This window comes from Arachis ipaensis, chromosome B08 (genome assembly GCF_000816755.2).
Source record: "Arachis ipaensis cultivar K30076 chromosome B08, Araip1.1, whole genome shotgun sequence".
Lineage (NCBI taxonomy): Eukaryota > Viridiplantae > Streptophyta > Magnoliopsida > Fabales > Fabaceae > Arachis > Arachis ipaensis.
In genome coordinates, this window is record NC_029792.2 from 128886131 (window position 1) to 128899677 (window position 13547).

Genomic DNA, 13547 nt, shown 5'->3' on the forward strand with positions numbered 1-13547 from the left:
TTTTTATTTTTATTTAGTTAAAAGGGATGTATTAGTAAAAATGGTGATATAATATATATTTAAAAAAGAAAAAATTAAATGCTGATGTGGAAAATAAATTCCACGTAGCTTATTACTACTTGTCCATATTTTTAATATATCGGTACGTATGAATTTATCATCGTACCGTAACAAACACCTCTAAAATAATTAATTTATGTTAGTCAAGTGATCAATTCACTCGTCCACGTTAATTTGATGCATATCTTATTTGAGTGTGAACTTTTTTATTTGATTTTCATATCTTTCTTTTAAATATCTCTAAAGAGTAATTCACAATCTTACTATTTTGGTTAGAAAAGTGAAAGAGCTAGGTAAGGGGAAGCCAATATATAGGTTTAAAATAAAAAAGTGTGATATGAGAACATCTTTTGAGATATAGATAATAACTTCCAAAGTTTTTAGTAATGTTTTACAAATTAATTAGAACATAACAAGTTATTACAACTTTGATAAAATTAAATGACAATATATATCAAATAAATCCTAACTAAATTTTTCACTAGGAAAAGAAAAAGAAAAGAATTGGGTCTCAAAATAATATTTTTATGATTTTTATTTTATGCTTTTTAGTGGCTAACTTCAACTCTCCCATGCCAATGATTGCCTAATAATGGGGTCCTATAGATATATGAATATAAATATATGTGTATATGATTGATTATGATTTTTTTTTGAATGTCTAATGCATTAACATGTGTCATGCATCAATATTAATTATTATTTTTTGTGGTAGGCTTTGCATGCTTACCTCACATACATACTTTGATGATTCAATTCAATCATAAATCATATCTTACTGTATCCTCCTACTTTCTTTGTCTTGTTCTATATTTTCCCCAATTTAAACGCTTCCATCTGTTCACTTATGTTGGCATGAATTTCGTTTTGTACTTCTTCCATCAATATATAATCCATTCAATTCAAACCCTATCACTTTCTGCCAAATAATTTATGGGCCAACCGCAGAAAACTCTCGACCACTGGGGAGAAATCAAGCGAGAGAACATAAGATGAGAAGACACCATATTCAACTCAAAATCTTAAGGTGTCAATTTAATGGGTCTCTCATCTTATAAACTCTTCACTCTTTCTTGCTTTCTTTGATGTGGGACTAACTTCAACACTCCTCATACTTGCAACACTAACAATAATAATCAATATAATATATATCTGAGATTTTATGTTCCTATATTATTATTTTGTTGGTTCACCTGAATTAGTTTGTTTTCTTTGATCACAAGATATGGCAATGACATTAATGCTTCAAGCTAATAGGGTTAACTATTTAGGTATTGTTGCATTGTGACTAATTAGCCACTTTTAATAGAAAAATCTTTGAGTGTTAGTTGTTAATAAGGTTATCAAATGACTTAGTTTAGAAATCTAGATTAATGACTTTTTTATCCTCATTATATTCTAAGATAATATTTTAGTTTTGTCATGAAAAGACTCGTTTTAATTTAAAAATATAAGCTAATAGAAAAAGATACACAAATAATAACTATTATATCTCTCACATGTCTCCATGCACAATTTTCTTTTTTTTTGGTTTTTGTGAATTTTACATAACAAAAATCGAACTCTAATTCTTTAAATCATAAAAATTTTAATATCATGTTTTGAAGTTATTTATTCTAATAATTTAAATTGATAAAAAGAAACAAATAAATAATTCTATTTCTATTAACTCTCTATGTACCAAAAAAAATAAGGTTATAAGTTTGAGTTAGAGATATTTTAATTGAGTTCATTACAAATTAAATTTATTTGGAGTCGTAAATTTAGAATCTTAAATTTGGGATAAATTATATTCTCGAATTTGATAATTTTGTAGGTGACTTATATATGCGTTAATATCCTACACTAAACCCAACTGATTTATTTATCTTCGATATTACCGAGATAATACACTAAAAAGTGTTCTTATAACCAAGTTTAATTAAATTAACACAAACTCAACAAATAAAATATGCACACATGCATCATATGTTTTTTTTTCACACTTCTTCGGCGCATAAATTTTTGTTAGATAGTACAAAAATTTATTGATGTAGCACAAAAAATTTTGTATATAGCACAAACTTAACGATATAGCATAGAAATTTTTATACATATAACACATAAATTTTTATTGCAATATAATTATTAGTTAAATGAGTCAATATTCTGAGTGTAACACCTTTACTATCAAGAGTATCATGCTTCTGGCTGCACTACTCTAATAGTGAAGAGTATTACGACGATTTTTACATATATCTTTACATATAAGAGCCTTTATCTGAAAAACCGCCTCGACTTTATTTGAAAAACCGGATATACTTTTCTTTTATTATAGAAACATACATACATACACTTAAAATAATAGCACATGACATATATATATAAAATAGATGCAGCACAACCAAAATACTCAAAAACGTTTTCGCAAGCTTTTTGTCCGTTTTCTGAAAAACAAAAATTTGTAAGGAGATGAGAACCTAACCACACAATCTTACTAGAGAAGTTTTAGAATTACTATACAATGATATATAAAAAGGATAGTTATTTTCAATAACAGTGATTATCGCTCGTCTTGTGAATTTTTTCAAAAACTAACAGTTACTTATTCAAAACCCAAATTTATATTTCCATTATAAAATCTTAAAAGTTACTTAAACTGTGTGAATGACCAACCTGTTCCAAACATAAATTTATTAAGTCTATACTGAACCAGTTTGATCTTTCATATTTTACTAAACCTTAAACACAAATCAATCCCGGCCTCCGGCCTTTCACATAATCAAATCACGGCCTCCGACCCAAGCAAAATCAATCAACACATAACCCACCACAAGTCAAAGTGCATATCAACCTTTAACAACTTGCTAAATTACAGCCTCCATCCCAACCAGTCACGACCTCCTGCCCAAAATAATCAAATCTCGTCGGCCTCCGACCCAAAACAATATCAAATCTCGGCACATCAATATCATTCTCGGCTTCCGACCCAAAACAATATTAATTCTTGGTCTCCGACCCAAAACAATATCAAATCTCGGCCTCCAGCCTCACATATAATTACTTACATGCCACCACACTCTAAATAGAGAAACAGACAAACAGACAAAGAGAATAAGTCACAAACTTAAGCAATCAAACAGACAAACAGACAATCACACATAGAGAATAAGTACGACAAGTAGTACAATTAGCAATTAACATGATGTCAATTAGGCAAGCCAAGTAATTATATGCAGACCCAAACAAATGTAGTATGATGCATACTTGTCTTATTGGCCATGAGCTCACGCGTTGATTAAACTTCCAGAACCTGACACATCATAGCTAACCTAATTGTAGAAGAAGGTGATAATAAAAGAGGAAGAAAAGGAAAAAAAGAGAAGAAATAAAATAAAAGAAGAAGACGATGATGACGTTGAAGAAGAAACGTGTAAAACATTACAAGAAACACGTTGAATACCATCAAATTTACCGTCAGATTTAGTGACAGCCATTGCATCGGATACGAGCAAGATTTTGTTCCCAAAATTACTTACCGTCGGATTTTATATTTCACCATTAAATTCAACGGTAATTAGTGGCGCAAAATCTTATTTCAGTAGTGCTAACTTTACCCGCGGATCTTCCATCGTATTTAGCCGCCAGTATATCGGTTTAGTAAAACCCTGCGTTTAGGCGATTTATCGGCAAAAATCTCTGCCGGTAAAATTTGGGTAAAATTTAAACGCGAAACTCCTCCCCCTCACTTTTGCAAACTCTCTCTCTCTCTTTCCTCTCTCTCTCTCTCTTCTCGTCTTTTCTCTATGGCGTTGAAGCTGCCACCGTCGCCACCACCATCTGAAGCTTCTACTGCTGCCACTACTACATGTTGTCGCCACTCGAACTGTCGATCACTGATGAAGCTGTCGGCCCCGCCGCCGCTGTTAGTGTTCGTGGCCGTTAGTGGTGATCACGTTGTTGCTGTCACTGCCGCCTCCTATCACCACCTTGCCTCCACCATCCTGCAGCTACCATCAGAGGGTAATTTTGCTATAGTTTTTTTACTTTTCAGATTTCTCTTGTGAGTTTAGGATTTTGTTGGGTATTTTATCAAATTGTTGATTAAATTAGTGTAATGAAATTTGTAATTAGAATTTGTTAATGTTTTTTTTCTAGATTTTTTTGTGAGTTTAGGATTTTGTTAGGTATTTTATTAAATTATTGATTAAATTAGTGTAATGAAGTTTGTGATTAGGATTTATTATGTTAATTTAATGTAAATAAAAATTAAATTAAGTTAAGGTAGGTTAAGTAGGGTGAGATTAAGAGTGCTTAAGCTGTTAAAAGATTTTATTTAGTTTATTGAATTAGTTTTGATCTTAGGGTAGATGACGACACACTACCACTGGACGACAACGATCTTCAAGAAGAAGACGGGATTGATGGAGACGAAAAAGAAGAAGACGAGTTCGATGATTAGGAAATTACCTTAGAAGAGGAGAATGATGAACCAGAAGAAGAAGATGATCAATCTGAATAAGATTAATGACAACATAGTTCTATCCTATGTATTTCATTATCAAACTTTCATTTTGTGTTTACATTCTGTATATTTGATACTTTACATCATATATAAATCACTGTTTTCAGATAAAATACTAATTTATTCATTGTTAATTGATAGTTGACTATTAATTATTAACTATCGGGATACATCATAGATTGAAAATATATATATATATAAAAATATTGACGCCACCAGTGAATTTACCGACAAAAAATTTCCACAGTAGCAATCATTCAAATTATTTTAAAAGAAAATAAGAAAACACTTTCCGTCGAATTTTTTCGACGGTAAAGTGGTGTGAAGGCTCAACTTATGGTGCCAACGTTACTGTTGGACTTTTTTCGCCGGTAATGTTCATAAAATTTTTTGTCCCTAAATCATCATATTTCGATGCTAAATCCGCCGCAAGTTACCAGCAGACAACAAAATTGGAGGTTAATCATACTACCGGCGGATTATTTTTGTTTTTCCATCGGTAAATCCGATAGTACTCAACGTTTCTTGTAGTAAAAGAAGAAAAGCGAAAAAGATGACGATGACAACGTCGTCGTTGAAAAAGCGTGTGTATAACAAGAGAACTTAGTTAGATTTGGTTAAAAAATAACTTGAGTGTCTAGCTTTATTATCTTTATTATTATGATTACACTAACTACTACTAATTAAGATAATTAAGACCTTGAGACACATTTTAGTTATTTGTTTACATGACATATCAATGTTTCTTAGTATCCTAAACGAATCAACTTGACAAGAAGACGTGTGCTACTTCAATTATATAAAGTGCGTGTCTATGCATAATCAATAATCTAATAATTAATGAAATCAAATACCATTGATTTCTTAATCTCATTTATATATCCTCTAATTGCGCATGCACTATATATAGTATATACCCTATATATCATGCAAAGATATAATGTTGATTTGAACAAAAAAAGGCACTAATCTTGATTATCATTAATGACTATACATGATTAGAATTTATTTGGTTGAGGATTTCATTAATGAAACTTGCATGATTAGTTCTTATCTGGTTGAGTATACGTATCCGTATCCGAATATAAAGAAAAAGGAAAAGTATATATTAACCTTAATATTTTATTTTATTTATTATTTTCTAATGAATGAATTCATTCTTATTTTATTATTGGTAATTGGAGAATTTTGCAACTATGACCAATGAAGTATTTTTGTTTATTCAAGAATTATCTTATTTTTATTTTATCAAGTAAAAGACTCAATATAAGAATGCACGAACCTTCTTTAGATATTCTAGTTCAAAGATGGTAACAAAAATTCAAGTATTATAAATCACTTGAAGTGAAAGATAGAATATTGAAAATTTGCACTTTTAAGTGGGATATGGGTACCACCCACTGACTTTAACCAAATCACATTATCCACTTAATGCGAGTAATTAACAATATAATTAAAGAAATTAATCATTTGATGAAATTTCTAGTGATTAATAGATCATTTAAACGTGATCATTGAAGAGTGAGTATATAAGTTGAAATTACAAGTGATGTTTCCACTAAAATAAAATTAACGTATCATCAAAATATGGACCAAAATAAATCCTTGTTAGGTATAACAAAATCCCCCTTTTGTGCATTAAAAAAAAAAAAGAAAAAAAAATCCCTTTAGTCTTTTGCTACATGTTATCATGCATATTGCCACATCCTTTTAAGTCCCTATTTTCTTTTTCTAGGTAGAATAATGCTATTGAAACCACACATTTAACACCAAATATAAGTTCTCAACTCTTTTTGTTTCAATTTCTAACTCGCATAGTTAAAGTTCTTAATTATTTAACCACATAAGCGTAATCTGATTACTTATTATGATTTTTTAACTAAGAAGTTGAGAGAGACATAGAAAATATTCCATGACCAATGTTCGCCTAACACATAACGAGAGAATTAATCGATGTGTTAAACGATATATACCCTTTGAAAATTTACGAAATAAGTCCTTAATTATTTATAAACAATCATGCTACGTACATATCAAAAATCACTCGCTGAAAAAAAAAATACAAAGTATCTACTGTTTGTAAATAATGACTAAGCTGATATAAATAAATTTTATTATTCAACTATAACAAATTTAATTATTCTATTATGATAAATTTAATTATTTTGCTGACTCATTCTTTTGTTGAAAAAATGCATAAATATACACAAATACATAATAATTAATTTTTAATATATACAGAACATTTTCTATTTTCTAAAATAAAGAAAAAGTTGAAATAAATGAGAATACTACAAAGTTAGGTGTTTAAACATGAATATCTATTAGAGAGTACAACAAGATTTTCCCTTCTAGATATTATATGCTTAATGCTGTAATCTGGTTGTAGATATGTTATATCTATTTATGCTCCATTTCTTCTAATGTTTGGTTTGGTAAGAGATAAGTGAGAATAAAGCCAATAACTATATATATACCTAAATAAGTTTTTTGTGTAAAATATTTAACCCCAACCAAACATATCCCAAGTACATTATGTACTAGAGAACAAAATAGCAACCACTTTGAAAAGTTCAAAAAACAAAGGAAAAGAAAACACACAAACTTCTAAACAATACTGAAAGGAAACAACCACTAACTAAAACACTCAACAACCCAATCAAAGATATTAGTTTCAAATTATAGAGCAAAAGACAGCTGTTGTTACTGCTACAAATCATGACTTGAGAAACTTGGCTTCCCTTTTGAACCAACTTTGTAGGAAAATATAATGTAAGGAAATCAATCAAGTTTAGCAACACAAAAATCAAGAACACAATGCACTAACAAAACGTGTTCATCTTCAAATAGACAGCATCATCATATGTTTCTTCTACTACACTTTATACCCAAGAAAAAATCTAAAACAATTAGTACAATGATGAGTTTTGCTAACTAGAACTCAAATTAATGAATAATGAATAATCAAGACATTTTCATATTTCAATACAAATTTCCCTTTCTATCTCATCAGCCAAATAAAGCCTCACAGTTTATGAACAATGCACATTCTTCTTCTCCTATGAACAGGAAAGATTAAAGAACATGTGCACTGACCCTACAGAACTAGAACAATGTGCAACATTCAAAATGATGTGAAATTGTGTCAATGAAAAATGCAGTTAAGTTGTCTGAGTGAGTTTGGCCCAATCAGGATATGGGCATTCATATGTCCAATCAGGGCCAGAGTACTGAATACAATGTAACCATAGACCTTCTTCGTCGGTATCATATCTGCGATCACAAAACCAGAAGGAAATTCGGAATGGAATCATATGAATCATGACTTACTAGATGCTGGCTAACAAACTGAAAATTAACACTAAGCTTCTACATATCATTACAAACTAAACACACAACCAAAAACCAAAAATTGGAAAGCATGGGGGGAAAAGTATAAAGTAAAATGGAATAGTATAAAAAACTCATTAGGAGCAATATTGTCATATCTATGTAGAAAGAGCAATATTGTCAACACTGAGAAAAAAAAAAGGATATCATTTGTGATTTGAATGCAGCATTGAATCATAAAGGTATATTCTACAACTTACATTACAAACAAGAAGCAAATTTTTTTATTTTTAGGATAAACGGTTCTTACCCTTTTGGTGCCAAATTTGGACAGTTTGTACACATGGGATCAATGCTAAAACCCACATTGGACTTCTCTTCACAATCATTGACGACTTTTTCCTCAATACTTGATGTTAGAGCAGTGGCAGATGTGCAAGCTGATCTATCAGCACTTGAACCTTTACTTGATCGATCGACAGTTTCATCTGATATGTACAGCATGTCATTGGCTATTGGGTGTCCTGAATGCTTTAAATGAACACGAATCTACACCAGAGGCGAGTGTTTGTTAGCATTTATATATTCATATTGTAATAAGTGGACAACGATCAAATGCAGGATGCCTTTGATCCATAGTGGACTTCAGATTTTCAAATGCATCTGTGGTTTTTATTCCATTATCTTTATTCCCTCTATTGGCAATGAATCGAATACTTTCATTGACAAGCAAAGTGTTCGATACAACAATATGGACGTGCAGCAACATAGCTGACGTGTGGCCCACTGAAGAAAGTGTTGTCATTGTCGCAACACATCAATGGTGAGTCAGCACATTCGGCACTAAAAATGCCATATGTTTGCATCCGCATAGCAGCAAGAGTTCACCTCAACAAAGAACATATCAGACACAAATAGAACTACATATCAAAATCATCACCAGCAGGAAAAGTGAAAAAGGGAAGCAAAAAAATAAAATCCAACATGCATGTGAATTCTTAGGGGTTCGTATTAATCCAAGCCGGATCACATATTAACCTGATAGTTTCCTACCTGATGAGTACGACCAGTGATTGGTTCACATAAAACAATACTCTGAGCACCATTAGAAGATATCCGAGTAAATTTTGTAGAGGCTGCCTTGCCCTTCGCAGAGTCCCTGACCTGCATTAATGAAAAATATTTATTCAGATTTATCATGTAAAGTAATTTCCAGACTTTTCATCCCTGAGTTTATTCATCAACAACTGAATGTATCAACTTCATGTTGAACCTCCTAAAAGTATCTGGCAACTTCTTTCTGCTGAGCATTAGTTATCAATTTCATAATTGTAGCTGAATGACTAACTTTTCATAACATGTGAATAAATAGGGCAAGTATTAACCATTAAGTGAATCAGTGGTTAGTCATATCTCTTATGGTTAAAGTGGTAGAAAACAGGGAGGAAGAGTGTTTAGCAGTCCTAAATAATTGCTTATATTTTGATGCAGTTGTGACGGATGTTATGCATAAAAAAACATATGTGAAGTGTTGGAACTAGCTACCAAAACCCTCTGTCAGCTATAGAGATTAAGGTGCTCACCTCCGCTGTGCTCCTCCCTTCCCGAGCATTATAGTCTATATTGGCATCAACAACTAGCTGATAAAATCAACAGATGATGTGAGTAGAACTTGAGAATTTGCCTGAGACTTTGATTGTTCATGTTTGTTTTGAGATTCTTTTAAAAACACTCCATGTACAATAGTTAAAATAAAAATCAAGTGATATTTTTTCCTTTAATGTTTCCAAAAACAATGTTTTCAGAACAACTATTCTGGGCTGGCAACATAGTAATCAGTAAATTTCATAAACAGCAATCCTCTAACGAAGAGTAATACTACATAAATTTCCGCAGCATGACAACAACACTAAAAAAAAAGGTACTTCATTAATTTTCTCTATCACAAATACAAATATGCTTACTTTTGCTTTCCAACTCTAGCTTTTAATTAAATTTGCTCCAGCTTGTGATTCGGATTGTGACAAATATATCATTTGATTGCTATATTATATTCAGCTCAAATAACAAAATACCTCATCCTTGGGAAATTCTCCAACTACTCTTGCTATATACTTTTTCCGGACTAAGCCACCTTCAATCTGTAGTAATCAAATTCTACATTATAGTGTACTGGAAAAATAAAAAATCCAAATGATTATATGTTATGAACTCGTTAGAATGTTGATAACATGACATAAGAAATTGAAATGTTGTTTCATTTCTTCCCCTTTGCTACGGAAGCAAGCCTCACCAAAATTTTGAAAATGTACTTACACTTTCAAGCCAACAGTTGACAATTACGTTATACAAGCATCCCTGTCTTTTAGTATAGGTTACATGATTGTCAACTGAAACTAAATGGGATACTCTTCGCACAAATTGCAGATATGAAACATTTTTCAATAATCAAACTGTCATTTACAAATCTAGTTTGACTGCAAAACCAGCCATCTCTGGACATACCTAAACTTAAAAAATTTACGCAAAAGTACACATGTAAACTTGCTATATACCCCTTATCAAATTTACATGCAGGCATTGTAACTCTGCAGTTCAGAAAATAGAAAAGACTAACATGCAAGTAAAAAACAGAAAACTTCAATTCACAAAATCAGATTAATTATATTTCATAACTTCATGGTAATAAATACAGTAAAGTACCATCAATAATTCTTTATGTACATCACTTTAACTATAAGGTGTAATATTTCAGTCAAATTAGGTTTGCTAAATAAACCATGGCACCTCCTATTTAGTCAAATAATTACATTAGATATATTTATTCATAGTATTGCTGCACAGTGTATATGTCATGTTCACGTAAAATTACACAAATCAACCATTTATCTGATTTATAGGAAATAAATAGGGAACAACAAATGTGCAAATTTACCTGCTGCCTAAAAATGTCAGCTTTTGAAGCATTTCTGGCTAAAATAAGAAGTCCTGACACAAGGCGATCTAGTCGATGAACAGCTGAGATTATGATGTAAAGGGAAAATGCAGGTACAAATGGATAAAGTCTATAGATTTGGGTTGGTATACCCCCAAATAATAACAACAAAAAGGCACAAGGGAAAGCTATATTTTAGGGCCAGGAAATCAAACACCTTATCAGCATATATCATATATGACACTTCTCTTGAAGAAGAACATGAGGAGGACGACGACAACAATGTAAAATATATCTAAAAACAGCCTGTTAGGATACGAAATACAGGTGCCAGCCCATGCTCAGCTTGAAGGATGCCAACAACAGTGTTCTTACGATATTGACCACATGGATGAACCTATTTAACAGCTAAAATTCACGGCTTTAGCACCGATGACATACAAATTAAACGATCAGGTAGAAGCATCTACCATTTACTTAGGTAACTAGAAGAAAAACCAATTAAAATCCAGATATTGTTTTCTTCTAATTGCACGAAGCAATTCAAATTACATAAAAGCATCATCATGTTAATGATTTTTTTTGGTGACTATCATGTTAATGATTTAATTTAACATGCTAATCTCCATAATCCATCTTTGGCAGATATTATGGTAATAAAAGCACAATGCATGTAAAACATTAGGAAAAACAAACAACCAACATCCTTGCGAAACTGGCTAAACACTTGTACACCTAGATATGTTCGGCCACACCTTTGGTGGTAAATGAAAACCCAAAAAAAGATGTCACTACACACAATTCGCTATTTCTTGTTAACTCTTATGTATCTTTGGTAGTAATATGAAGGGAATAACCCCTTAACGTGAGAGTCATACTGAAAAAGTCATGCTCTCTATGATGGCAACGTTACATATTTGTGGCAGGTACATACAACAATTTATGCTGTTTTTCATATAAGTTTAGATGAAAACATCATGTGACTAGCAAATATAGTTCACTTGTTAATGCATACTTACAGGGACAGATGCAGGTTTACAAACAGTCAGCACGTCTAGTTCTTTTTGGAGAATTGGAACCTCACAAGCCATCACAGGCGGTTCATGCCTAAAACCTTTGCGGCATCAGTTTCAAGCTCAATCACTTCTAAACCACAAAAGTAAAAATGCAAAGCTTTCAGTGCAAAGACAAACCTGTGTACGAAATGGCTAATCTTCTGTGATGATTTAACTATGTATGAAACTGATACCCTCTCACCATCAACTTGAATCCTTCCACATTTCACTGCACTAACCTACAACAAGCAACTAAATTGTATTAAAAAGCCGCTCTTTCCTTTGGAGGTTCTGCTAAGGGTACTCGTTAATGATACAAAAGGGGGAACTTTTCAATGATAAACATAAAGTTTAAGTTTTCAATAACATGAAACACATAAGTTATGTCCTCCCACCCCTCCCCCCCACTATGAATCTGCCATTTCTTTTAAGGTGGAGACTCACATACAACTATCTTCATGTGAAGTTGGTAATTGAGAAACGTAGATAATTTGACAATTTTGACTACATTCTCCTCTACCGGTTTTAATCTCTATTTTTAAAAGTTGAAATATTTTTTTAAAGAAAAATGCAAGAAACAAATTTCAAATGCATAATCATGGAGGAATGATATTACTAACTAGTAAGGATATTTTGCTTCAAACTAAAAAATGTGAGCAAAAGGGTAGTTATTGTTGCATACTTACATAATATTCATAAGGTCGACCTTTGAACTCTTGGGCGAATAAATCCACAATAGTTTTCCCAGCCCACCGATTCTTAACCTGACACCAGCCAAAAATTCACCATTTTTCTAGGGTTTAATCAGGGTTTTTACATTACACCGTACATGTAAAAGATAAATTGGATTATAATTAATAGATAAGAGAGAAATAGTAAAAAGAACTAACATGAGCTATGAATTCGAAGTAGTAAGGTTTAACATATCGAATTCCTGCGCCAATTATTAAAAAAAAAAAAAAGGGAATGAAGGTAGCAGAGAGTGTGACAAGTAGTTGATGATTATGAATTGAAGGAAATGAAAATAGGTACCGTTTCGGAAGATGTAGTCGTGAGGGTGCGGGGGATTCGCTGGGGTTTGCCACACGATATCCGTTCCCATTCTGATTCCTTCTTCTTCTTCTTCTTCTCTCTTCCTCTTGTTCATGCTATGAGGCTATGATTCCACTGGGTGTGCCAAAAAGCATTCAAGTTTCAAGCTTGGAACTTGGATACTGGATAGTGTCTTGCGGTTATCAAAACGACAGTGTTTTGTTTTCAGTGCGGCGTAGCGAAAGCCTTAAACGACGTCGTTCTGTAAGTTGTTTCGTTATGAATGACTAAGTCACTAAACATATCAAATTATTTTAGGTTTAATTATTCTGTTGATCCTATAGTTTTGTGAAATTTTTAATTAGGTTTTTATACTTTTTTTTTAATTGGGTCTTTGCATCAATTTTTTTTTTCAATTAAGTTCCTTTTAGTAGTAATTGACTTAATTTTATAGGGACCCAACTAAAAAAAAAATTAGTATAGGGACCTAAATAAAACGGGAAAAAAAAATATAGGGACCCAATTAAAAAAAAATTAGTGCAAAGACTCAATTAAAAAAAATATAAGAACCTAATTAAAAATTTTGCAAAACTATAAAGACCAATAAAATAATTAAACTATTATTTTATAA

The 13547-nt window shown here is 31.7% G+C and overlaps 1 protein-coding gene and 1 long non-coding RNA gene across 9 annotated transcripts in view; one reads left to right on the plus strand and one right to left on the minus strand.

Annotated features, from left to right (window-relative positions):
* Positions 7341–13166, minus strand: LOC107612733 (RNA pseudouridine synthase 7). Of its 8 annotated transcripts, none has more exons than XM_016314455.2 (12): positions 12917–13166; positions 12775–12818; positions 12571–12648; positions 12023–12123; positions 11849–11936; positions 11148–11226; positions 10830–10912; positions 9970–10035; positions 9478–9534; positions 8948–9058; positions 8205–8443; positions 7341–7837 (listed from the first exon to the last, which is right to left on the minus strand). In XM_016314455.2, the coding sequence occupies exons 1-12, from the start codon at positions 13029–13031 to the stop codon at positions 7726–7728; spliced, it is 1173 nt and encodes a 390-aa protein (XP_016169941.1). In that variant the 5' UTR covers positions 13032–13166; the 3' UTR covers positions 7341–7725. The 8 variants fall into 8 exon arrangements, with proteins under 8 accessions (XP_016169941.1, XP_020965848.1, XP_020965854.1 ...); XM_021110189.1 differs by having other exon boundaries at positions 12023–12118; positions 12571–12677; XM_021110195.1 differs by lacking the exon at positions 12775–12818 and having other exon boundaries at positions 12023–12118.
* The window catches only part of LOC110266154, a 14191-nt gene continuing 12529 nt past the window's right edge, over positions 11886–13547 (plus strand). Inside the window, exon 1 of the long non-coding RNA XR_002353148.1 lies at positions 11886–12024. This is a non-coding gene — a long non-coding RNA (uncharacterized LOC110266154). The remainder of the gene's footprint in view (positions 12025–13547) is intronic.

Coding starts and splice junctions, on each gene's coding strand:
- LOC107612733 (XM_021110189.1), bottom strand. CDS start 13,031: ATGAACAAGAGGAAGAGAGAAGAAGAAGAAGAAGAAGGAATCAGAATG. Junction 11,227..11,848: donor GTAAACCTGCATCTGTCCCT/GTAAGTATGCAT, acceptor GCTGTTAAATAG/GTTCATCCATGTGGTCAATA. Junction 10,913..11,147: donor TGGGCTGGCACCTGTATTTC/GTATCCTAACAG, acceptor TCATAATCTCAG/CTGTTCATCGACTAGATCGC.